Genomic DNA, 25,069 nt, shown 5'->3' with positions numbered 1-25,069 from the left:
ATCATCTAAACATATGAAACTTTCCTGAAGATTACAACGAAGTTACGCGCTAATGTTCGGACCAGGAAGTGTCGTTAGTTCCGCCACCTTGTTTCTAGTCGGACACAATAACATTGAAGACGTGGTGTATTTGTTGTGTTTTTTCGTGAAAAGATCTGCTGAAGAAGCACAGACTGGTTGATGGATCCTGTTCACAAAGACCTGCTGAGGAAACACACCCTGGACCTGTGCGAGGACCTGCTGGTCAGCGACACCATCGTTCCGTTCTTGTACCAGGAGGACATTTTAACGGCGGCGCAAGTGGATGAAGTCCAGTCTCAAAGCACAGACCGGAAAATGAATCTGAAGCTACTGGACATTTTGCCGAACCGCGGCCCGCGAGCTTTCCACTGCTTCATGCAAGCTCTGGACTTGGAATTCAGCTGGCTCAAAGACCGTCTGCTTCTAGATCTGCGAGCCCGAACCGAAACCGGATCCAGTTGTTCACGTCTTAATGAAACACCAGCGCCTGGTGGACATGGCGGTATACGACGTCTATTGGATTGTTTTATTGGTTTTTTGATTGATTGCAACTTTTATTAGTAGATTGCACAGTACAGTACATATTCCGTACCATTGACCACTAAATGGTAACACCCGAATACATTTTTCAACTTGTTTAAATCGGGGTCCACGTAAATCAATTCATGGTACAAATATATACAAACCCCGTTTCCATATGAGTTGGGAAATTGTGTTAGATGTAAATATAAACGGAATACAATGATCATTTTCAACCCATATTCAGTTGAATATGCTACAAAGACAACATATTTGATGTTCAAACTGATAAACATTTTTTTTGTTCATATAATCATTAAAGGTGAACATTATCACAATTTCAGAATTGTTAAAACCATTAAAAATCAGTTCCCAGTGGCTTATTATATTTTTCGAAGTTTTTTTTCAAAATTTTACCCATCACACAATATCCCTAAAAAAAGCTTCAAAGTGCCTGATTTTAACCGTCCATTTTCCTGTGACGTCACATAGTGAAGCCAACACAAACAAACATGGCGGAAAGAACAGCAAGCTATAGCGACATTAGCTCGGATTCAGACTCGGATTTCAGCGGCTTAAGCGATTCAACAGATTACGCATGTATTGAAACGGATGGTTGTAGTGTGGAGGCAGGTAGCGAAAACGAAATTGAAGAAGAAACTGAAGCTATTGAGCCATATCGGTTTGAACCGTATGCAAGCGAAACCGGCGAAAACGACACGACAGCCAGCGACACGGGAGAAAGCGAGGACGAATTTGGCGATCGCCTTCTAACCAACGATTGGTATGTGTTTGTTTGGCATTAAAGGAAACTAACATCTATGAACTCGGTTTACAGCATATGAAATACACTTGGCAACAACATGCACTTTGAGAGTGCAGACAGCCCAATTTTCATCAATAAATATATTCTGTAGACATACCCTCATCCGCGCTCTTTTCCTGAAAGCTGATCTGTCCAGTTTTGGAGTTGATGTCAGCAGACCAGGGAAGCTAGGGTCGATAGGGGGTTTAGCTCGCTCGTCTGCGGGAACAAACTGCCGCCATTGCTTGCCGTGATACCGAGGTCCTTTGTCCCTGAATTGCTCACACACTCCGGCAGATTCAATGGGGGTCTGGCGGCAGATTTCTTTGACTTTATCGTTGGAAATGCATCTGCTTTGAGTGTCGCAGGATATCCACACATTCTTGCCATCTCTGTCGTAGCATAGCTTTCGTCGGTAAAGTGTGCGGAACAAACGTCCGATTTCTTGCCACTTTCGCATCTTTGGGCCACTGGTGCAACTTGAATCCGTCCCTGTTCGTGTTGTTACACCCTCCGACAACACACCGACGAGGCATGATGTCTCCAAGGTACAAAAAACGGAAAATAACAGAGCTGATTTGACTCGGTGTTTGAGAAAATGGCGGATTGCTTCCCGATGTGACGCCGCGTTGTGACGTCATCGCTCCGAGAGCGAATATTAGAAAGGCGTTTAATTCGCCAAAATTCACCCATTTAAAGTTTGGAAATCGGTTAAAAAAAATATATGGTCTTTTTTCTGCAACATCAAGGTATATATTGACGTTTACATAGATCTGGTGATAATGTTCCCCTTTAACTTTAGAATTTGATGCCAGCAACACGTGACAAAGAAGTTGGGAAAGGTGGCAATAAATACTGATAAGGTTGAGGAATGCTCATCAAACACTTATTTGGAAAATCCCACAGGTGAACAGGCAAATTGGGAACAGGTGGGTGCCATGATTGGGTATAAAAGTAGATTCCATGAAATGCTCAGTCATTCACAAACAAGGATGGAGCGAGGGTCAACAAATGCGTGAGCAAATTGTTGAACAGTTTAAGAAAAACCTTTCTCAACCAGCTATTGCAAGGAATTTAGGGATTTCGCCATCTACGGTCCGTAATATCATCAAAGGGTTCAGAGAATCTGGAGAAATCACTGCACGTAAGCAGCTAAGCCCGTGACCTTCGATCCCTCCGGCTGTACTGTATCAACAAGCGACATCAGTGTGTAAAGGATATCACCACATGGGCTCTGGAACACTTCAGAAACCCACTGTCAGTAACTACAGTTGGTTGCTACATCTGTAAGTGCAAGTTTAAACTCTCCTATGCAAGACGAAAACCGTTTATCAACAACACCCAGAAACGCTGTCGGCTTCGCTGGGCCTGAGCTCGTCTAAGATGGACTGATACAAAGTGGAAAAGTGTTCTGTGGTCTGACGAGTCCACATTTCAAATTGTTTTTGGAAACTGTAGACGTCGTGTCCTCCGGACCAAAGAGGAAAAGAACCATCCGGATTGTTATAGGCGCAAAGTTGAAAAGCCAGCATCTGTGATGGTATGGGGGTGTATTAGTGCCCAAGACATGGGTAACTTACACATCTGTGAAGGCGCCATTAATGCTGAAAGGTACATACAGGTTTTGGAGCAACATATGTTGCCATCCAAGCAACGTTACCACGGACGCCCCTGCTTATTTCAGCAAGACAATGCCAAGCCACGTGTTACATCAACGTGGCTTCATAGTAAAAGAGTGCGGGTACTAGACTGGCCTGTCTGTAGGCCAGACTTGTCTCCCATTGAAAATGTGTGGCGCATTATGAAGCCTAAAATACCACAACGGAGATCACCGGACTGTTGAACAACTTAAGCTGTACATCAAGCAAGAATGGGAAAGAATTCCACCTGAGAAGCTTAAAAAATGTGTCTCCTCAGTTCCCAAACGTTTACTGAGTGTTGTTAAAAGGAAAGGCCATGTAACACAGTGGTGAACATGCCCTTTTCCAACTACTTTGGCACGTGTTGCAGCCATGAAATTCAAAGTTAATGATTATTTGCATCAAAAATCTTGTCTTTGTAGTGCATTTAATTGAATATGGGTTGAAAAGGATTTGCAAATCATTGTATTCCGTTTATATTTACATCTAACACAATTTCCCAACTCATATGGAAACGGAGTTTGTACTATCATCATAATACAGTCATCACACAAGTTAATCATCAGAGTATATACATTGAATTATTTACAATCCGGAGGGTTTGGTTGATAACAGCACTTCAGTCATCAACAATTGCATCATCAGAGAAATGGACATTGAAACAGTGTAGGTTTGACTTGGTAGGATATGTACAGCGAGCAGAGAACATAGTGAGTTCAGATTGCATAAGAACAAGTATATACATTAGAAATACATTTGATTATTTACATTTGGTTATTTACAATCCGGGGAGGTGGGATGTGGTGGGGGGAGGGTGTTAGTCAAGGGTTGAAGTTGCCTGGAGGTGTTCTTTTAGTGAGGTTTTGAAGGAGGATAGAGATGCACTTTCTTTTACACCTGTTGGGAGTGCATTCCATATTGATGTGGCATAGAAGGAGAATGAGTTAAGACCTTTGTTAGATCGGAAAGATCTAAGATCTTTAGATTGTCTCGTTTAATTGTGGACCGCGATCAATGACTTGTGTTTTTATGGATCCATGCTGGTGTGGCTGTGCGATCGTACGTTGGGGGTGCCGGTTTTAGCTATTGATACACCTTACCAATGATATGCCTTATTTAAAAAACATTTTTGTACACATTACCGTATTTTTCGGATTATAAATCGCTCCAGAGTATAAGTCGCACCGGCCAAAAATGCATAATAAAGAAGGAAAAAAACATATATAAGTCGCATTTTGGGGGGAAATTTATTGATAATATCCAACACCAAGAATGGACATTTGAAAAGCAATTTAAAATAAATAAAGATTAGTGATTGCCGTTTTCTGCTGCATATTTCACTACTTGACGTGTGTGTGTGTGTGACGATTACTGATATACGTCTAGTCTCTTACGTGAACGAGATAAATAATATTATTTGATATTTTACGGTAATGTGTTAATAATTTCACACATAAGTCGCTCTAGAGTATAAGTCGCAAAGTATGAAAAAAAACTGCGACTTATAATCCGGAAAATATAGTAAATGTTTTTGTAATGTTTATGTGCAGACATCTGGTGTCTTCCTTGCTCGCTTGGACAGAAAATTCCTTCCGATCAGGAGCTGTCCCGCCTGGCATCTCTTCTGGGTGGCGAGTGGGAGGCTGTGCTGATGGATTTAGGCGTGTCCGCCGCCGCCTTGTATCGCTGCCGGGCCGATCACACCCTCAGCCATCACGGCACCACGCTGGCCGCTCTGTTGCTATGGAGACAATCCGAGGGGAAGAACGCCACCCTGCACCGACTGGAGCGGAGTCTGCAGGCGGCCGGCGTCCATCCGTCTGTCCTGAAAGATGTCCTGCTGTGAGACGGTACGCTGGCCCGCATCGAAACAAGTAGCAGTTGATTTTGTCTTTTTAATATATACACACACTAAAGGATGACATTAATTTACATGCTTAATTCACATCATTAAAGTCAGTCGGTGCAGCGTCGGTAGAAGTAGAAGTGGTAGTCCGTGAAGAGCGCCCCCGCGAAGTGATGGTTAGTACTGCAGTCGGCTTGACCCTTCACATGTGACAAGACTTTGGTCAGGTGACCTCACCGTCAGAGAATAAAGAGGACTAATAGAAGTGTGTGTCATTCTTACGGCCACCGCAGAACGGAAGTGATACGAGCTGTGATGAAGACGGGCGACGTGCAGAGGCCACTCGTGCTCCCCCTGTGATTGAACACACGTGGATTAGGCAACAGCAGCCAGTAGAGGGAGTGACTACTCGGCCAGAGTCGTTTAGGGAGAGAGTATGGCCAACTAAAGATCTACCTAACTAAAGGCCAACCTGAGATCGGTAGGTCAAGAGTCATACCAAAGACAAGAATCAAGGGTTGGAATTGGGGGTTGAATCACCAAAATTAGTCCCGAGTGCGGCCACCCTCACCTCCCAGGGGGTGGAATAAGGGTATGGGTCAAATGCAGAAAGTAATTTCACCACACTTTCTTCTATGTTAGCTACCTCTCTTTGTTTATGGACTGGACTCTCACTATTATGTTAGATCCACAATGGACTGGACTCTCACTAATATGTTAGATCCACTATAGACTGGACTTTCACAATACTATGTCAGACCCACTCGACATCCATTGCATCCGGTCTCCCCTAGAGGGGGGTTACCCACATATGCGGTCCTCTCCAAGGTTTCTCATAGACATTCACATCGACGTCCCACTGGGGTGAGTTTTTCCTTGCCCTTATGTGGGCTCTGTACCGCGGATGTCGTTGTGGCTTGTGCAGCCCTTTGAGACACTTGTGATTCAGGGCTATATAAATAAACATTGATTGATTGATATAATGTCTATTTTCTGCTGGATGTACTCTCTATTTTATGCTGCAGCTGTTTCATATACTGTAATATTGTACATGGTAATTAATAATAATAATAATAATAATACCTGGGATTTATATAGCGCTTTTCTAAGTACCCAAAGTCGCTTTACATGTAGAACTCATCATTCATTCACACCTGGTGGTAGAGATGCGCGGTTTGCGGGCACAACCGCGGAGTCCGCGGATTATCCGCGGATCGGGCGGATGAAATAAAAAAAAATTAGATTTTATCCGCGGGTCGGGTCGGGCGGTTGAAATAAAAAAAAATTAGATTTTAAATAGATTCAGGCGGGTGGCAGTTAAACCAATTCGGAAATATATATACATAGTTAAATGTTGTTACCCACATACGAAAAACGAGCAGGCACCTGCTGCATATGCCACAACAGAAGAAGAAAAAAAAAGAGATGGACACTTTTACGGAGCGGAGAAGGGACGCCTCGCCGGGGTCCGGGACCGAGGCCCCTTCCCCCGAGAGGGCCCCACCGGGAGCCGTAGCTGAGGCGATCCGCGAGAAGGGCCCGACGCACGTCCAGGGTCACCACCGCACCGACACCCCGCCTCGTCCGCCTTCGCCGCGGCCGGCGTCACGCGCAGCAGGTAAGCAGCTTACCTGCCCGCCACCCCCGTGGCCGGGGGCTCGTAACAGGGGTCACTCCGCGCGCTCCGCCCGCGCAGCTTACCTGCCCGCCACCCCTGTTGCCGGGGGCGCGTAACAGGGGTCACTCCGCGCGCAGTGCGCTCACGAAAGGGGTGGGGCTCACCCTGGTTGATATAGACAGCAGGACGGTGGCCATGGAAGTCGGAACCCGCTAAGGAGTGTGTAACAACCCACCTGCCGAATCAACTAGCCCTGAAAATGGATGGCGCTGGAGCGTCGGGCCCATACCCGGCCGTCGCCGGCAGCGAGACGCGCTTGGAGGTGCGCTCAGCGCGGCTCCCATATGATTGCGCACTGGTGTGCGTCTGGGTCGTGACAGCGTGGCACGCGAATGTCTGTGCTGCATTGGATCAGTCTCCTTTCTTTAACAGGCAAAAGCTTTATAACCTCACTAATGCCTTGCATCGTCTATATTAGATATATAACAACGGGCGGGTGCGGTTCTGATCAAATGTTACATCGGGTGGATGGCGGATGGTTGACGACTTTCTGATGCGGTTGCGGATGAAATAATTGCCTATCCGCGCATCTCCACCTGGTGGTAAGCTACTTTCATAGCCACAGGTGCCCTGGGGTAGACTGACGGAAGCGTGGCTGCAATTTGCGCCAACGGCCCCTCCGACCACCACCTATCATTCATCATTCAATTCACCGGTGTGAGTAGCACCGGGGGAAAAGGGTGAAGTGTCCCGCCCAAGGACACAACGGCAGCGATTTTTGGATGTTAAGAGGCGGGGAGCGAACCTGCAACCCTCAGGTTTCTGGCACGGTTGCTCTACCCACTACCCATTGTTATATATTGTATATATATGATATAAACATAATATAATATATCAGTATATATCATATACTCAGAGGTGGGTAGAGTAGCCAGAAAGTGTACTCAAGTAAGAGTACTGTTACTTTAGAGATTTATTACTCAAGTAAAAGTAATGAGTAGTCACCCAAATATTTACTTGAGTAAAAGTAAAAAGTATGTTGTGAAAAAACTACTCAAGTACTGAGTAACTGATGAGTAACATACACACACATATCATATATATATATATATATATATACATATATACACATACATTGATATATACAGTATATCATTTATATTTATTTATTTTGCCGTTTTTGTTTACATGTTAAAGGTGTTTTAATGAATATACATGCATGTTTAACACATATAGATTCCTTTCTTTTATGTTGACAAGAATATAAGTTGGTGTATTACCTGATTCTGATGACTTGCATTGATTTTAATCAGACAGCAGTGCTTAACGTCCACGTTTTCAAATGCAGGAGAAAAAAAGTTCCTCCTTTCTGTCTAATACCACATGAAAGTGGTTGGTTTTTGGTATCTTATTTGTCCAGCTTCCATATTCGTTTTCACACACTTTACAAGAAATACATTGGCGGCAAATTCCGTAGCTTGCTAGCTTGTTTGCGCTGGCTTTCGGAGACTCTTATTTTGAAAGCGCAGGCGCGATGGAGCGGCACTTTTATTGTGAAGACAGGAACTGTGCAGTCAGTCTTTAGGCTTGTGACGGGATGTACGTTTGAAATAAAAAAGTGTCTTTTTTCCTTCACACTTTTGATTGATTGATTGAAACTTGTATTAGTAGATTGCACAGTACAGTACATATTCCGTACAATTGACCACTAAATGGTAACACCCCAATAAGTTTTTCAACTTGTTTAAGTCAGGTCATGTGACCGCCTGGCTCTGTTTGATTGGTCCAACGTCACCAGTGACTGCATCTGATTGGTGGAACGGAGTCAAACGTCACTAGTGACTGCATTTTATTGGTGGAACGGAGTGAAACGTCACCAGTAAGGCAGGCACTTTGAAGGTCTGTCTGACAGACCAAAACAAACAAAGCGTGCATTAACAGATCGATAAAAATTAGTAGCGAGTAGCGAGCTGAATGTAGATAAAAGTAGCGGAGTAAAAGTAGCGTTTCTTCTCTATAAATATACTCAAGTAAAAGTAAAAGTAAGTTGCATTAAAACTACTCTTAGAAGTACAATTTATCCCAAAAGTTACTCAAGTAGATGTAACGGAGTAAATGTAGCGCGTTACTACCCACCTCTGCATATACTGTACATATATTATGTAAATATTACATATCTTATATTGCTAGTTCGGTACATTTTTAGTTTATTTTATACCTGCATTGTCCTTTCCATCCTTACACTTTCCATCCTTTGTAACTGAGCTACTGTGTGGAACAATTTCCCTTGTGGATCATTAAAGTTTGTCTAAGTCTAAGTCTGGTGTGGGTGCTCGGTTGCATGCAATTGGGGTGGAGCAGCCGCATGCTGAACAACAGGGCATCTATACACGTCTAAAAAGCAATGAGAAAGCGCCACAAACACATAGCATCAGCTCAAAGTTGTAGCAGTCATGATCTGCGGTCATGTGAGTGCCTTTTGACCAATCATTGAGGAGATCTCCTGAAACCGAGTTGGCCGTACTCTCTTTCTTTATACACGACTCTGGACTCGGCTGATAAACACCTGAGTGTTTGAAGGGTATTTGCCGGCGCTCACGTGGGTTCTGTCGTGCACACTGGCGCACGTGGTCGACTCTTGGAAAGCGCACAGGTGGACGACCAGCAGCTGCTTGGAGCTGTCCGAAGTAAACAAGGACAGGTGGTTATAGGCTGCGGGTCACGGCCGTGGAAAGCTAACAAACACACTAAAGCCTTGCTCACTTCATGAGGAGCGTCACTCGCATGTTGACAGGGACAAACGGGCTGATGGGGACTTGGAAGACGAACCTGTCGGGTCTGAAGAGGACGAGTGTCGACTTTTGACACAAAGAACGCGTTTGTAGAGTTTGGCACACTTACCCGCACTCGTCTCTCACACAGTAGCGCCTGTCAATCACCTGCTGGTTCTCCTTGATCATGAAAGACTCCATGCTGGTGTTTGTCCCTGAGACACACACATTTTTTAAGACATCCTGTTCAAGCAGTACAAATTACAAAATGTTGAGCTTACAGTCTCTGGCGCTTAGGAACTTCTGGAAAAAGTCCTCTTTGCTTTTGCCTGCAAACAAGCATGGACAACAAAGAAACAAGGAAGTCACAATCTTCGTTCAATGAATGTTCTGCAATTTGTCGTCCCCAAAGTAAGAACTGAACTGGGCAAGAAAGCATTTAGGTTTTCAGCACCGATGGCTTGGAATAACCTAAAATCGAATATTAAACTTCAAACCCTTGTTACATTAAATGAGTTTAAAGCTTCTGTGAAAGGACTGCAGTCTACCTTGTCTGTATGCACATGTGTCATGTGAGCAAGTTTTAATGTTGTAAATGTGATGTTTTATGTGTTGTTTACTGTTTTTAATGTAACCTTACTGCTGCCCTCTTGGTCAGGTCTCCCTTGAAAAAGAGATCTTTGATCTCAATGGGATTTTTTTTTTTTTTAATTTTATACCTGGTTAAATAAAGGCTAAATAAATAAATAAACATTTGCTCCATGGCTAAGGCATACTTGCCAACCTTTAGACCTCCAAATTCGGGGGATGGGGGTTAAGGGGGGGAGGAGTATGTTTATAGGCGGTATAGCTCGGTTGATAGAGTGGCCGTGCCAGCAACTTGAGGGTTGCAGGTTTGATCCCCGCTTCCATCCTAGTCACTGCCGTTGTGTCCTTGGGCAAGACACTTTACCCACCTGTTCCCAGTGCTACCCACACTGGTTTAAATGTAACTTAGATATTGGGTTTCACTATATAAAAGTGCTTTGAGTCACTAGAGAAAAGCGCTATATAAATATAATTCACTCACTTATAGCTAGAATTCACTGAAATTGAATTGAATTGAATATATATATATATATATATATATATATATATATATATATATATATATATATATATATATATATATATATATTTATATATATTAGTACAGTACACAGCAGAGGTGGGACCAAGTCATTGTTTTGCAAGTCACAAGTAAGTCTCAAGTCTTTGCCCTCAAGTCCGAGTCAAGTCCCGAGTCAAGACAGGCAAGCCCCGAGTCAAGTCCAAAGTCAAGACTGGAAAGTCTCAAGTCAAGTCCTAAGTCCTGCATTTTGAGTTTCGAGTCCTTTCAAGTCCTTTTAACCACAGACTAATATATTAACACAGATTGTGTATGCTTTTCAAACGCTGTATTTATTTATTAAAACAAGTGCATTTTAAATTGCAGGAAAGAAAATTGTGCTGACATTGCACTTTATAATAGCACTATTAACCAGTCATTTTAAACATTAACTCATTCCTTTACAGAACAAACACATTGAAAAATAAAGTGCAAATGTACTTATTTGTACAAAAGTGTTAACATTGAAAAAACATGACATATACGTGAACATAACAAAAAAGTTGTACTTTTTATATGTCAGGGCCCTATGCTGCATTGCATTTGCAAAAGACCAAATTAGCCAAGAGTCTGTCAGTCATTTGTGCACGATGGGGGCGTAGTATGATGCCACCATGGCTGAAAACTCGCTCCACTGGAGCACTGGAGGCAGGCACTGCCAAGACTCTCATGGCCACTCGGAACAGTGAAGGAAGAGTCTTCATGTTCAATGCCCAGAACAAAAGGGGGGAGAGAGTTGTTTTGGGTTGGTGCACTACTTGTAAGTGTATCTTGTGTTTTTTATGTTGATTTAATTAAAAAAATAAAAGAAAAAAAAATTATTTCTTGTGCGGCCCGATACCAATCGATCCACGGACCAGTACCGACCGGGCCACGGCCCGGTGGTTGGGGACCACTGAGGTAAACAACCAACAGTATGTCAGAAATCTAGCTAAAACGGTACACATATTCATAATATAGTATACATTTTAACTGACCTTTATTTGACTATTTTTGTCTTTTTTTAGGTGGCTAAAATACGCGGTGCTGCTGACCGCCGTCTAACGTTACTAATTTGATTGGCTGTTGTACTGAGACCACACCAGCTGACACACGCAACGCTGATAGACAAGTACACAATGAAAAATACGGAGCGCTCCCGAATAACTTTTTCATCTTTGGGTTTTGGGGAAAGTAGCAAGTCATGTCAAGTCATGTCAATTCAAAAGGCTCAAGTCCAAGTGAAGTCACAAGTCATTGATGTTAAAGTCTAAGTCGAGTTGCAAGTCTTTTTACATTTTGTCAAGTCGAGTCTAAAGTCATCAAATTCATGACTCGAGTCTGACTCGAGTCCAAGTCATGTGACTCGAGTCCACACATCTGGTACACAGTAATGAAAACACAGTTGTTCTACTAACTGTACTGTACTTGCTGCTTACTTAAAAAAAAATAACACTTACCTTTCACTATTTGAGTAGCCTTTGTTCTGCCATTTGAGTACTGGCAAGCGATCTATGAATCCGGGAAAATACCCTTTGTTGAAAACATCCGCAAATGAGAACGGGATGTTGCTTGCAGCTATCAACATAGCCATCTTTGTCTCAGGCCATGACTGTCTCTTCTTCGTTCTTCTGCTTCGTCGCTGTTATGTTTTTGGACATTACTACTTGCCGTAGTTTTGAAGCAATGCTTGATGGGAATCCGGATGTTGTGTGTCAGTGTATTAACGTGCCGGCTGGAATAAACACACGCTGAGAAATAGCTCCGTGCCTGCCTACTTTATGGGTTATGGATAAACCTATGGATAACGGAGACATATATAATAGTCTCCTTTTCAGGGCACGCCCCCAATATTGTTGTCTGACTGGAAATTCGGGAGAATGGTTGCCCCGGGAGATATTCGGGAGAGGCACTGACATTCGGGAGTCTCCCGGAAAATTCGGGAGGGTTGGCAAGTATGGGCTAAGGTCATAAGTCAGTCGCAAAACCTCGACCTCTCACCTGCTCCCTCGCCCTCGCCTGATTGGCTGGAGGTGACGTTGGCGTTGCGGCGGCCGCCAGGTGGTGAGGGGCAGCAGTACACCGTGTCGCAGTAGAGCAAGTCGCAGAAGTGCACGTCGGGGGGCCAGGGCGTGGTGGGCCAGGAAGGGGATGTGGGTGGGGCTGGAAAAAAAAATGGCGGAGTAAAAGAAGGCGGTTCATGTCAAGGTTGCGTTTAGGTAAGCTGGTTTACCCGAACTGCTGCTGGCCGTGGTTGTCCCAGGAAGTACGCTGCTGTTACTGTAAATAAACAACAGGTTACTACCGGAGAAGCCCCGCCCACCACACACACACACACAAACAAAGTGTAGTCACCTGGCGCCTGCAGACATGTCGCTCTGCTGTGATAGGCTGAGCAGGTAGAGGGCGCCGATAGTAATGCTGCTGCTCACACACACACACACACACAAGGTTATAGTTGCTGTCTAGACCAGGGGTCGGCAACCCAAAATGTTGAAAGAGCCATATTGGACCAAAAATACAAAAACAAATCTGTCTGGAGTCGCAAAAAAATTAAAAGCCATATTACATACAGATAGTGTGTCATGAGATATAAATTGAATTAAGAGGACTTAAAGGAAACTAAATGAGCTCAAATATAGCTACAAACGAGGCATTATGATTCAATATGTACATATAGCTAGCCTAAATAGCATGTTAGCATCGATTAGCTTGCAGTCATGCAGTGACCAAATATGTCTGATTAGCACTCCACACAAGTCAATAACATCAACAAAACTCACCTTTGTGCATTCATGCACAACGTTAAAAGTTTGGTGGACAAAATGAGACAGAAAAAGAAGTGGCATAAAACACGTCCTAGAAAGTCGGAGAAAGTTATACATGTAAACAAACTAGGGTGAGTTCAAGGACCGCCAAAATTAGTAGGACAAAACGGCGCTGGCCAAATACTCGAAACAGTGAAGCATGTTTAATATAAACAGTGGGATTTATAACAATTAGGGAGGTTTGTGTCATGTTTGTCCTCCTACAGAAACCATATTAAAACAAAAAAAAATGTTTTTCCCCCTCATCTTTTTGCATTTTTCATACATCTTTGAAAAAGCTCCAGGGAGCCACTAGGGCGGCGCTAAAGAGCCGCATGCGGGTCTAGAGCCGCGGGTTGCCGACCCCTGGTCTAGACAAACAGGAAGTGAGCTTACCAAACTGCCACGGTGATGCACAGCGTGAAGATGCAGGCCTGGAAGGTTCTGTGCGGCACACAATGGCCGGCGTCGCCCGTGGTGGATGATTTTGTTGGTACGTGAAAAGCATGCGAGGCCGACACAGTGCTTTGTTTCCTGGACGCGGTGCTGACAAAGTAGCATTACAGCTTTTATTTGGAAGGGGAGTTAGGGGATGACGACTGGGGATGGGGGGGATACCTGGTGGAGCGCAGGCTTCCTGTCAGGCTCTTGAGCTTGGCGAGGCGTCGCTTCCACACCTCCAACTCGGTGACGCGGCTCTCCAGGTTGTCGGCCATTTTGGAAAGCTGCTGCACGGCACCCACGTTCTCCATGAAGATCTGCTCCTGCAGGAGGAAGAGGAGCGAGGAAGAGGAGAGGCAAGTTGCCGCCGAGAAGGCAAAGTCAGCACGTACCTTGTCCACCACCAGGAAGTTCTCGATCTTCTGGCCGTCGCCACTCGTTATGTCGCCCACCTCCTTGACGGCCGACGGCAGCAGCTCCTTCAGCTCCTGAGCGAGGAGACCTACAAGACCAACCGTCACTCCATTCACCATTTTGGAGGGTGGGGGGGGGGGGGGGGGGGGGGGGCTCACCTGTCTGGTGGGCGTGGTCTATCCCCATGCTGGAGGCAAACTGAGGCTTGAAGTCGAACTCCACCAGTCTCATCTGCGTGATGTTCTTCAGCTGCTTCTCTGGGTCCACCTGGCGAGCACATGTTTTCTAGGATCAGCTGACCACGCCTATTGGTCACTTCCTGTCCTACCTCCTGAATATTCTCCTTGGCCCGCCGGTCCGACGGCTGCATGAGGCTTCCTGTGACGATGGCGTTGCCGCAGACGACCAGCGCCTCTTTTGGGGCGTCCGTGTTGATGCCCACTCGGCCTTGACAGATCACGGCGTCCTGCACCGCCCCGCGCTGCCACAAGGTGTCGCTCTCCATCTCAAACTGACCTGGGTTTGAAGCCTGTGTGTGTGTGTGTGTGTGTGTGTGTATGTGAGTTGTTAGACATCAGGGGCGTGTTGTGCACGTGGCGCAGTGAGCGGTTACCCTGATGATGAGTCTCTCTGACATGAGGGCGGCCATGAGGAAGGACTTCTCCTCTTCTTCCTCCCTGATGGCGGCATACAAGCCCACCACCATCTGAAAATATCTGCACACATCGTTAGTGAGCACACTCGCACACACAGCTAGCACGCACGCGCTCACAAACACAAAGTTAACCTGCGCACTTTCTCACACACACTCTCATACACTCCCACAAACACAGCGTGTGCACTCTCACACACAGTTAGTGAAGTGAAGTGAATTATATTTATATAGCGCTTTTCTCTAGTGACTCAAAGCACTTTACATAGTGAAACCCAATATCTAAGTTACATTTAAACCAGTGTGGGTGGCACTGGGACCAGGTGGGTAAAGTGTCTTGCCCAAGGACACAACGGCAGTGACTAGGATGGCGGAAGCGGGGATCGAACCTGGAACCCTCAAGTTGCTGGCACGGCCACTCTACCAACCGAGCTATACAGCCCCAAGTTAGCGCGTACTCTCTCACACACACGCATTCAGACACACACACACACACACAGTTAGCGCGCCCACTCTCACACTCACACACAGTTAGTGCACACACTCTTCACACACAGTCAGCTCGCACACACACACACACACACACACACACACACATACTGGTTATCATTTGGAATGGGGACCAAGTTTTTGATCATCACTTGTGGGGACCACCCTTTCTACAGGTTGTAGGTAAAATGGCCACTGCCCAGTTAGCTCATACACGTCTTTAAATCTCTGGATTGATGAGTTAATATGCTGATTAGTGATGGGTTGATGAGGCGCCATGAAGCGTTTCGACACATTGCAAAACGGTATTGATACTGTGTCGATACTCCATCCATCCAACCATCCATCTTCTTCCGCTTATCCGAGTTTGGGTCGTGGGGGCAGCAGCCTAAGCAGGGAAGCCCAGACTTCCCTCTCCCCAGCCACTTCGTCCAGCTCCTCCCGGGGGATCCCGAGGCGTTCCCAGGCCAGCCGGGAGAGATAGTCTTCCCAACGTGTCCTGGGTCTTCCCCGTGGTCTCCTACCGGTCAGACGTGCCCGAAACACCTCCTTAGGGAGGCGTTTTGGTGGCATCCTGACCAGATGCCCGAACCACCTCATCTGGCTCCTCTCGATGTTGAGTAGCAGCAGCTTTACTTTGAGCTCCTCCCGGATGACAGAGCTTCTCACCCTATCTCTAAGGAAGAGACCCGCCACCCGGCGGAGGAAACTCATTTCGGCCGTGATCTTGTCCTTTCGGTCATGACCCAAAGGTCATGACCATAGGTGAGGATGGGAACGTAGATCGACCGGTAAATCGAGAGCTTTGCCTTCCGGCTCAGCTCCTTCTTTACTACAACGGATCGATACAGCATCCACATTACTGAAGACGCCGCACCGATCCGCCTGTCGATCTCATGATCCACTCTTCCCTTACTCGTGAACAAGACTCCGAGGTACTTGAGTCGATACTGTGTCACTAAATACTGACATCTGCTGGACATTAAAAATCCCTACAGGCAACCTATAGACCGACTCAACTGACACTGATTTTATGACCTTGTATATACAATAATATAAACCAAGTCATTGTATTTCATTTAGGATTATTTAAAATCTTCATTTAAATAAAAACATATTTTTTATCTTTTTTAGATACAGTCAATAAATAATGTGAACATGTGTCATAACATGGAAATCTAAGAAAACGTGTTGTGAATGAGGATGCTTGGGAGTTTTTTTTTTTTTAAATTTACTTTTTTTTTTTTTTTTTAAACTGTTTTTCCAACGTATTAAATTTTAGACGATTTCCCTTCTTAGTTATTATTTCTCCGGCTGTAGAAAAGACCCGCTCACAGGGCACAGAGGAGGCGTCAGTGCGACACAGTTCGCGTATCGGTCATGTGACTTTCTAAAAGCGGTACATGCACCGACACAGGGTTTTGCTCTATAAGCTCGACGCATGCGCCGATGCATCGGTGTTGCCGGACCCATCACTAGTGCTGATCATTCTTACTGGGGAGCCTGGGGAAAAAGAGTTAATATGGTTCATGGGGACCAAATTTAAATAATTTTGCATAATTCACACAAATTTGTACATGACTACTGAGGACCATTTATTTAAAAAAAATTTTTTTTTAAGTTCAAATTAAATATGACCTGATCCTCAGAATACAGCACTACAGCTGTCCTCTTATAGGAAGTTTCACCACTTAAATGTTAAAGCAAATCCTGCATCTTCTGTGACATTACTGAAAACTGCTATTCAGCAGTAATGAAGTTGTCTGCAACTCCAACTACCATATATAGAAGGATGGAACATTCTGAATGTGAATCATACTTTAAGGTAATAATGTTTTATAATCATGCTGTATGAAAATGTCATCCTAAGGAACACTAAACCAGGTTTTGTTTTGGGAATAATATATTAGTTTTAACTAATATACTAACACACACAAACTAACCAGTAAACATGTTTTATGGGCCAAAGCTTAAAAATCACTTAGGCGTCTTCAGAAGAGATCTGACTATCATTTGAAAAGGTTTCCCTTTAGGGGACCTGTTTTTTTGTCCCCATACCGTCAGAGGTCCCCTAAATGGTGACTGTGTAAACAGAGCGATGTCCCCATTAAGTAAGCATTGCCAGAACAGAGTTAGCGCACGCAATCTCACACACACACAGTTAGCTCGCGCACTCACACACACACACACAGTTTGTGCACTCACACACACACACAGTTAGCACAGTTAGCGCGTGCACTCTCTCACACCATACTTGCCAACCCTCCCGAAATTCAGCGCCTCACCCGAAAACCTCCCGGGACAAATATTCTCCCGAAAATCTCCCGATTTTCAGCCGGAGCTGGAGGCCACGCCCCCTCCAGCTCCATGCGTACCTGAGTGAGGACAGCCTTTTTTCACGACGGGAGGACAACAGGGTGACAAGAACTAAATCATCCAGACTAAAGATACATTGTATTATTATGTTTATCTTACCTAAAAATAAATATATTTATTAATTTAAAAAAAAAAACCTAAATAAATGTTTACTATATTTTGCTAAAAACATCAACATTAATTGTATTTTTATTTTTATTTTTTCTGACTCCTTATTACATCAAGCCATAGAATTATACCGGTACATTAAAATAAACATATTTGAAATAATTAATTTTAAATTATCATAATAATTCATTTAAAATGACCATATTTAATTATTAAAATAATTGTTTGTTTATTAAAAACTTTAGCATTTTATTTATTACATTTTGAAGCTCTCAGAAGCCAAGTTATGTTATATTCATGTTATATTTATGCAAGTTTGAAGTATCAATGATCTAAACACAGTTTTGTTTGCATTTTTTCAGGATGTAGATATATATATATACACAGGTAAAAGCCAGTAAATTAGAATATTTTGAAAAACTTGATTTATTTCAGTAATTGCATTCAAAAGGTGTAACTTGTACATTATATTTATTCATTGCACACAGACTGATGCATTCAAATGTTTATTTCATTTAATTTTGATGATTTGAAGTGGCAACAAATGAAAATCCAAAATTCCGTGTGTCACAAAATTAGAATATTGTGTAAGGCTAATACAAAAAAGGGATTTTTAGAAATGTTGGCCAACTGAAAAGTATGAAAATGAAAAATATGAGCATGTACAATACTCAATACTTGGTTGGAGCTCCTTTTGCATCAATTACTGCGTTAATGCGGCGTGGCATGGAGTCGATGAGTTTCTGGCACTGCTCAGGTGTTATGAGAGCCCAGGTTGCTCTGATAGTGGCCTTCAACTCTTCTGCGTTTTTGGGTCTGGCATTCTGCATCTTCCTTTTCACAATACCCCACAGATTTTCTATGGGGCTAAGGTCAGGGGAGTTGGCGGGCCAATTTAGAACAGAAATACCATGGTCCGTAAACCAGGCACGGGTAGATTTTGCGCTGTGTGCAGGCGCCAAGTCCTGTTGGAACTTGAAATCTCCATCTCCATAGAGCAGGTCAGCAGCAGGAAGCATGAAGTGCTCTAAAACTTGCATGGTAGACGGCTGCGTTGACCCTGGATCTCAGGAAACAGAGTGGACCGACACCAGCAGATGACATGGCACCCCAAACCATCACCCAACCATGCAAATTTTGCATTTCCTTTGGAAATCGAGGTCCCAGAGTCTGGAGGAAGACAGGAGAGGCACAGGATCCACGTTGCCTGAAGTCTAGTGTAAAGTTTCCACCATCAGTGATGGTTTGGGGTGCCATGTCATCTGCTGGTGTCGGTCCACTCTGTTTCCTGAGATCCAGGGTCAACGCAGCCGTCTACCAGCAAGTTTTAGAGCACTTCATGCTTCCTGCTACTGACCTGCTCTATGGAGATGGAGATTTCAAGTTCCAACAGGACTTGGCGCCTGCACACAGCGCAAAATCTACCCGTGCCTGGTTTACGGACCATGGTATTTCTGTTCTAAATTGGCCCGCCAACTCCCCTGACCTTAGCCCCATAGAAAATCTGTGGGGTATTGTGAAAAGGAAGATGCAGAATGCCAGACCCAAAAACGCAGAAGAGTTGAAGGCCACTATCAGAGCAACCTGGGCTCTCATAACACCTGAGCAGTGCCAGAAACTCATCGACTCCATGCCACGCCGCATTAACGCAGTAATTGATGCAAAAGGAGCTCCAACCAAGTATTGAGTATTGTACATGCTCATATTTTTCATTTTCATACTTTTCAGTTGGCCAACATTTCTAAAAATCCCTTTTTTGTATTAGCCTTACACAATATTCTAATTTTGTGACACACGGAATTTTGGATTTTCATTTGTTGCCACTTCAAATCATCAAAATTAAATGAAATAAACATTTGAATGCATCAGTCTGTGTGCAATGAATAAATATAATGTACAAGTTACACCTTTTGAATGCAATTACTGAAATAAATCAAGTTTTTCAAAATATTCTAATTTACTGGCTTTTACCTGTATGTATGAAATACTTGACTTGGTGAATTCTAGCTGTCAATATACTCCTCCCCTCTTAACCACGCCCCCAACCACGCCCCGCCCCACCCCCGACCCCCACCCCCTACCTCCCGAAATCGGAGGTCTCAAGGTTGGCAAGTATGTCTCACACACACAGTTAGCGCGCGCACTTTCACGTACCGCTGGTCCGGATTGGGTCGTCCCTTCTTCCTCATGTTGTTGGCGGTGGTCTCGCTGAAGTGGAGGCGTCCTAGCGTCACTTTGCTAATCCCGCCGCCGCTCAGAGCCACCCTGTGGGAATCAAACAGCGGTCATTTTGGGGTCCGCTGGCCCGCCGTGCCCTGCGCCACGCCTCAATCACCTGACAGGCCGCAAAGGTTTCTTGCTGCGGTCGGCCTGAGACTGCTCGATGGTCACATGATGCTCGGGAGCTTCCAACTGGTAGGAAGAGGAGGAAGATGAAGGCTCGCCATCGTTAGTATTCACGTGACGCTCCCACGCACCTTGATTCCAAACACTTTGACGAGGAAGTGGTCCACCTGCTGCACGCCGTGGGACGTGGGCATGTAGCGCGGCTCTGTAGCCACGCCCACGTGAACTGTGACCTGAAAGTGGTTCTTTTTCTGGCAGACGAAGGCGTCGTCAGCTGGCGAGTAGTTGAAACCCTTGTCTGTGTCCACCAGGAAGACGGGAGGACACCTGCGGAGGAGTCCACATCAGCTGGACACGCTACCCCAAGCGGAAGATGAAGACTCACAGCGTCTGGAAGCTGACGTCCATGGCGGTGTTCCACTCCCCAGGACGGAACTTCTCCCACGCCAACAAGCCGCTCAAACCTTGTCCTCCGCAGGCCGCGTCTCTGTGGCTCGTCTCCGGTTCCGCTGAAGAGTCCTGCGAGCCGCTTCGTCTTCTTTTACTGACAGGGGAGCTGAACAGGAAGACTTCTTACAACACTTCCTGTTGTCACTGTCAATCCAATGGAACTCACCTGGTGCGCGGTAGGGAGGCGGAGCCTGGCAAGCTGGTGGTGGCAGGCGGGGCCGAAGCCGTCCAGGGGACGCCGTGCGTTGGCGGCGAAGGAAGGCAACATCTATCTGAATGCAGCAAGTGTCCACCTGAGGACGCACACCTGACCACAGACGAGGCGGGGTCGTGGCTCAGCAGGCGATCAGGAGGGACGTAGGCGTGGTCTGCAAAGAAGGCGCAGTTAGCAAGCTGCCTTGCTACCATGGGCTGGTTGGACCAATAGGAGCGCTCCATTTGCAAGTCTGTCAAGATGACGCGCTAACGTTAGCACTAGCACTTGGCTGAGAGATTGTGTTTTAGCCAACTCCTGACCTGGGATCTGCTCGGGAGAGCAGGCCTCGGAGTCAGGTGGGGAGTCAGGAAGCGCGCTGGAAGTTTGAAGAAGACAAAAGACGCGTAAGAGACTCGCGTTGCTCCTGCAACTCCTCTGTTTAGCTCACAAAGTGTTCGGGTCCAAGTCACTGCTCAGGTAGCGCTCCAGGATGCTGGTATCCACGGCTACAGAACTGTCCAGAACATGACTCACATCCCGACCTGCACAGGATCACATGACCTTCATAATTCCCAGTTCTCATGTACATAGTGTATATACCCCTCCCCCCATTTTTTGTATATATTGTTTTTCAAATCACCGGACATTAGAGATGTCGGATAATATCGGCCTGCCGATATTATCGGCCGATAAATGCTTTAAAATGTAATATCGGAAATTATCGGTATCGTTTTTTTTTTTTATCGGTATCAGTTTTTTTATTTATTTTTTTATTAAATCAACATAAAAAACACAAGATACACTTACAATTAGTGCACCAACCCAAAAAAGCTCCCTCCCCCATTTACACTCATTCACACTCATTCTTACAAAAGGTTTGTTTCTTTCTGTTATTAATATTCTGGTTCCTACATTATATATCAATACAGTCTGCAAGGGATACAGTCCGTAAGCACACATGATTGTGCATGCTGCTGGTCCACTAATAGTGCTAACCTTTAACAGTTAATTTTACTCATTTTCATTAATTACTAGTTTCTATGTAACTGTTTTTATATTGTTTTACTTTCTTTTTTATTCAAGAAAATGTTTTTAATTTATTTATCTTATTTTATTTTATTAATATTTAAAAAAAGGTCCTTATCTTCACCATACCTGGTTGTCCAAATTAGGCATAATAATGTGTTAATTCCACGACTGTATATATCAGTATCGGTTGATATTGGTATCGGTAATTAAAGAGTTGGACAATATCAGAATATCGGATATCGGCAAAAAGCCATTATCGGACATCCCTACCTGACATGTATACTGTGTATATGTACATCATTTATCCATTTTTAAACGTTATTTTTTATATACATGTTACAGGTTATATATATTTTATTATCGAATGTATCAAATGTGATGAATATTTAATGGACCACAATGGAAACAAGCCTTTTGGCTTTTTGTGCCACCCATTTGCCTTTTTAAAGCATTACATGGATTCAATTCTTTAAGGTGTCAATAAACTTCTCAATCAATCAATCAATCAAAGTTTTAGACAACTACGCCTCAGCCAGAACCTTCTTAACACCAAAACCTCCAGAACAGGGGTGTCAGATTTTATTTGGCCCGCGTGATGAGTTTGCCAAGTATTAAAATGAGCTGCATTTTTTTTTTTAATGAAAGAAACTGCTGTTTTAAATGTGTCCACTGGATGTCACAATAGCAATTCTGTTAGGACTAGCAAGAGGTACAAAGTAAAACGTGGCTGCGGCTCCTCTCCTCTCCCTCGACCCAAATGAAACTTAAAACCCGTTTTATGTCTTCTGCTTCGAACACATCGTTATTTGGCACCCTTACTCCCCCATAATGTCTCTGTCAAAAACGAGAAAACTTAACCCTTTTGAATAGTTTTTACCTCCGTTTCTTACGTTTTGTTGAGTTAGCACTGGATTGATAGATGGACATGACAAAGGAGGTATTTGATACCTAGAAGAGTTTACATGTTGTGTTTTTTTGTTCAATCCCAGAAAGACTGTGACTTAAAGTTTAATCCTGGCTTTGTAGATGCACTGAGATGAAGTCTAAGCTCATTGTGTTTTTGAAACTGCACCAATTCCCTCAGAATTTTCAACAAACTTGAAGTGTTTTGTCCAGAGGATTATTTGTGATTTGTACGTTTTCATAAGTTAAAGTTAAAGTACCAATGATTGTCACACACACACTAGGTGTGGTGAAATTTGTCCTCTGCATTTGACCCATCCCCTTGTTCACCCCCTGGGAGGTGAGGGGAGTAGTGGGCAGCAGCGGTGCCGCGCCCGGGAATCATTTTTGGTGATATACCCCCCAATTCCAACCCTTGATGCTGAGTGCCAAGCAGGGAGGTAATGGGTCCCATTTTTATAGTCTTTGGTATGACTCGGCCGGGGTTTGAACTCACAACCTACCGATCTCAGGGCGGACACTCTAACCACTAGGCTACCGAATGTGCTATTTTTGGCCAAAGTAAACAACCTGGAGTTGTCTTTATTTTTAGGTTATCATGCCATGATTTTACCGTTCCGGCCCACTGGGGAATAGATGTTCTTCCATGCGGCCCCTGAGCTAAAACGAGTTTGACACCCCTGCTCTAGAACAACAAACCCTCTGGAGGCCTTCCAGGACGCCACAAAACCAAGATAGAAGTGAGCATATTCTAGAAGGCGCAAGATGATTCTCACCACCAAAGAACTGCTGCAGCGCCTCCTTCTCGCCGTGCACGTGAGGTTCCATGCTGGCAGGCAGGGGGCGCTGAGAAGGAGCACATATCATTTCAGTTCAATTGATAGTATGTTCTGCCAGAGCAGTACAGAGGTGATGCTAAGAAATAAGTCCCATCCATCCATCCATTTTCTACCGCTTGTCCCTTTTGGGATCGCTGGAGCCTATCTCAGCCCATTAACATTATTTAGGAAGTTTGTTCGAGCTCACCCGCCTATTGGCCCAAGATGGCCGCTCCGGGTTCTGACCGCTGGCTCTCAGGATTCTCCCTCCTGCTGGGCCTCAGGTACAATCCATTAGGGACTTTGAACTTCTACGTGTGGATCCTAGCAGCTTCTTCTTCTTCTTGTCAAATGTCACTGATGGAACCGCTTAGAAAAGTTATTCTCTTCTGTGTGGCGTCTTGTGTGTCTCCTTTCTGTCCGTTGGACTTTGAGCTTTGAACAGGAAGTAGCAGCTCTACACACCCCCTTTGTGCGTGTGCTTGTGTATGCGTGCCAGTGTTTTCAAAAAGGTCAAAGATGCTAATGAACACGGACTTCATCGTGTTAGTTTTATATGTAATTATTAACTATACAATGTCTGCTTTAATATATATAATATATATTGTGTTTATTTATTACACAACAGTGTTTCTGTCACCTTTACCCCTTTGTTGTTGGATTGATTTATACATTTATTACTGAATAAACTATCTACACTATTATCTTTATTATTTGATGTACAATATTAAGTACTTAAGTACAAATGATTGTCACACACACACTAGGTGTGGTGAAATTTGTCCTCTGCATTTGACCCATCCACTTGTTCACCCCTTGGGAGGTGAGGGGAGCAGTGGGCAGCAACGGTGCCGCGCCCAGGAATCATTGTTGGTGATTTAACCCCCAATTCCAACCCTTGATGCTGAGTGCCAAGCAGGGAGGTAATGGGTCCCATTTTTATAGTCTTTGGTATGACTCAACGTTTATTTATTAACTGTACAATGTCTGGTTTAATATATAAAATATATATTGTTTATTTACGTATTACACAACAGTGTTTCTGTCACCTTTACCCTTTTGTTGTTGGATTGATTTATACATTTATTACTGAATAAACTATCTACACCAGGGGTCACCAACGCGGTGCCCGCGGGCACCAGGTGGCCCGTAAGGACCAGATGAGTAGCCCGGTGGCCTGTTCTAAAAATAGCTCAAATAGCAGCACTAACCAGTGAGCTGCCTCTATTTTTAAAATGTTATTTATTTATTAGCAAGCTGGTCTCGCTTTGCTCAACATTTTTAATTCTAAGAGAGACAAAACTCAAATAGAATTTGAAAATCCAAGAAAATATTTTAAAGACTTGGTCTTCACTAACTGACAAAGAAACAGATAACAGATTTGGTGTCCAGTTCAAAGTGTGACATGATTTATTTAAAAATTTGAGAGTTGACTTTTGTATTTTACATGAGTTAGTATTTGTACAAACATGGTGCAAAGTAATTCATGATTTCTTAAAAAATGTTAGTGGCTCGCTAGTTAAAATGGGAAATTGTGATTTCACAAGACTGTCTTAGAAGTGATCATTTGAAAATGTTCAATTTGAAAAATGTGCACTTAGAGAAAATATAAAAATAAAGTGTTGCATATTGATATTTATCTGTTTCTATATATATTTATTGTGAGAAATCATTAGGATGATCAGTGTTTCCAC

General features: G+C 44.1%; 2 protein-coding genes across 5 annotated transcripts; one reads left to right on the top strand and one right to left on the bottom strand.

Annotated features, from left to right (window-relative positions):
- cradd (CASP2 and RIPK1 domain containing adaptor with death domain) lies at nucleotides 1-5,096 on the top strand. The gene is made up of 2 exons (XM_061959728.1): nucleotides 1-523; nucleotides 4,536-5,096. The coding sequence occupies exons 1-2, from the start codon at nucleotides 181-183 to the stop codon at nucleotides 4,829-4,831; spliced, it is 639 nt and encodes a 212-aa protein (XP_061815712.1). The 5' UTR covers nucleotides 1-180; the 3' UTR covers nucleotides 4,832-5,096.
- myrfl (myelin regulatory factor like) lies at nucleotides 4,675-23,999 on the bottom strand. 4 transcript variants are annotated; one of them, XM_061959724.2, is made up of 25 exons: nucleotides 23,584-23,988; nucleotides 23,334-23,403; nucleotides 21,074-21,167; nucleotides 20,946-21,001; nucleotides 20,596-20,797; nucleotides 20,365-20,535; nucleotides 20,111-20,306; nucleotides 19,969-20,045; nucleotides 19,788-19,898; nucleotides 14,622-14,724; nucleotides 14,337-14,537; nucleotides 14,167-14,275; nucleotides 13,987-14,096; nucleotides 13,772-13,917; nucleotides 13,550-13,699; nucleotides 12,702-12,770; nucleotides 12,580-12,626; nucleotides 12,348-12,509; nucleotides 9,502-9,549; nucleotides 9,351-9,435; nucleotides 9,213-9,287; nucleotides 9,016-9,127; nucleotides 5,114-5,185; nucleotides 4,919-5,031; nucleotides 4,675-4,810 (listed from the first exon to the last, which is right to left on the bottom strand). In XM_061959724.2, the coding sequence occupies exons 2-24, from the start codon at nucleotides 23,383-23,385 to the stop codon at nucleotides 4,942-4,944; spliced, it is 2,538 nt and encodes an 845-aa protein (XP_061815708.1). In that variant the 5' UTR covers nucleotides 23,386-23,403; nucleotides 23,584-23,988; the 3' UTR covers nucleotides 4,675-4,810; nucleotides 4,919-4,941. The 4 variants fall into 4 exon arrangements, with proteins under 4 accessions (XP_061815708.1, XP_061815710.1, XP_061815709.1 ...); XM_061959726.2 differs by lacking the exon at nucleotides 4,675-4,810 and having other exon boundaries at nucleotides 4,883-5,031; nucleotides 9,049-9,127; nucleotides 23,584-23,995; XM_061959725.2 differs by lacking the exon at nucleotides 4,675-4,810 and having other exon boundaries at nucleotides 5,009-5,185; nucleotides 9,049-9,127; nucleotides 23,584-23,999.
- Between the last annotated feature and the right edge of the window lie 1,070 nt (nucleotides 24,000-25,069).

This window comes from Nerophis lumbriciformis, linkage group LG05 (assembly GCF_033978685.3).
Source record: "Nerophis lumbriciformis linkage group LG05, RoL_Nlum_v2.1, whole genome shotgun sequence".
In the NCBI taxonomy this organism is placed as follows: Eukaryota; Metazoa; Chordata; class Actinopteri; order Syngnathiformes; family Syngnathidae; genus Nerophis; species Nerophis lumbriciformis.
Note: the sequence above shows the minus strand (reverse complement) of the source record. Positions and strands in the feature narration are given on the sequence as shown.

Excerpts from the sequence above, each read along its gene's own strand:
- cradd (XM_061959728.1), top strand. The coding sequence starts at position 181 with ATGGATCCTGTTCACAAAGACCTGCTGAGGAAACACACCCTGGACCTG. Across the intron at positions 524-4,535 it reads AGCGCCTGGTGGACATGGCG|ACATCTGGTGTCTTCCTTGC; the intron begins GTATACGACGTC and ends GTTTATGTGCAG.
- myrfl (XM_061959723.2), bottom strand. The coding sequence starts at position 23,385 with ATGGAACCTCACGTGCACGGCGAGAAGGAGGCGCTGCAGCAGTTCTTT. Across the intron at positions 19,899-19,968 it reads AAACCTTTGCGGCCTGTCAG|GGTGGCTCTGAGCGGCGGCG; the intron begins GTGATTGAGGCG and ends TGATTCCCACAG. Across the intron at positions 14,725-19,787 it reads CGACCCAATCCGGACCAGCG|ATATTTTCAGATGGTGGTGG; the intron begins GTACGTGAAAGT and ends CGATGTGTGCAG.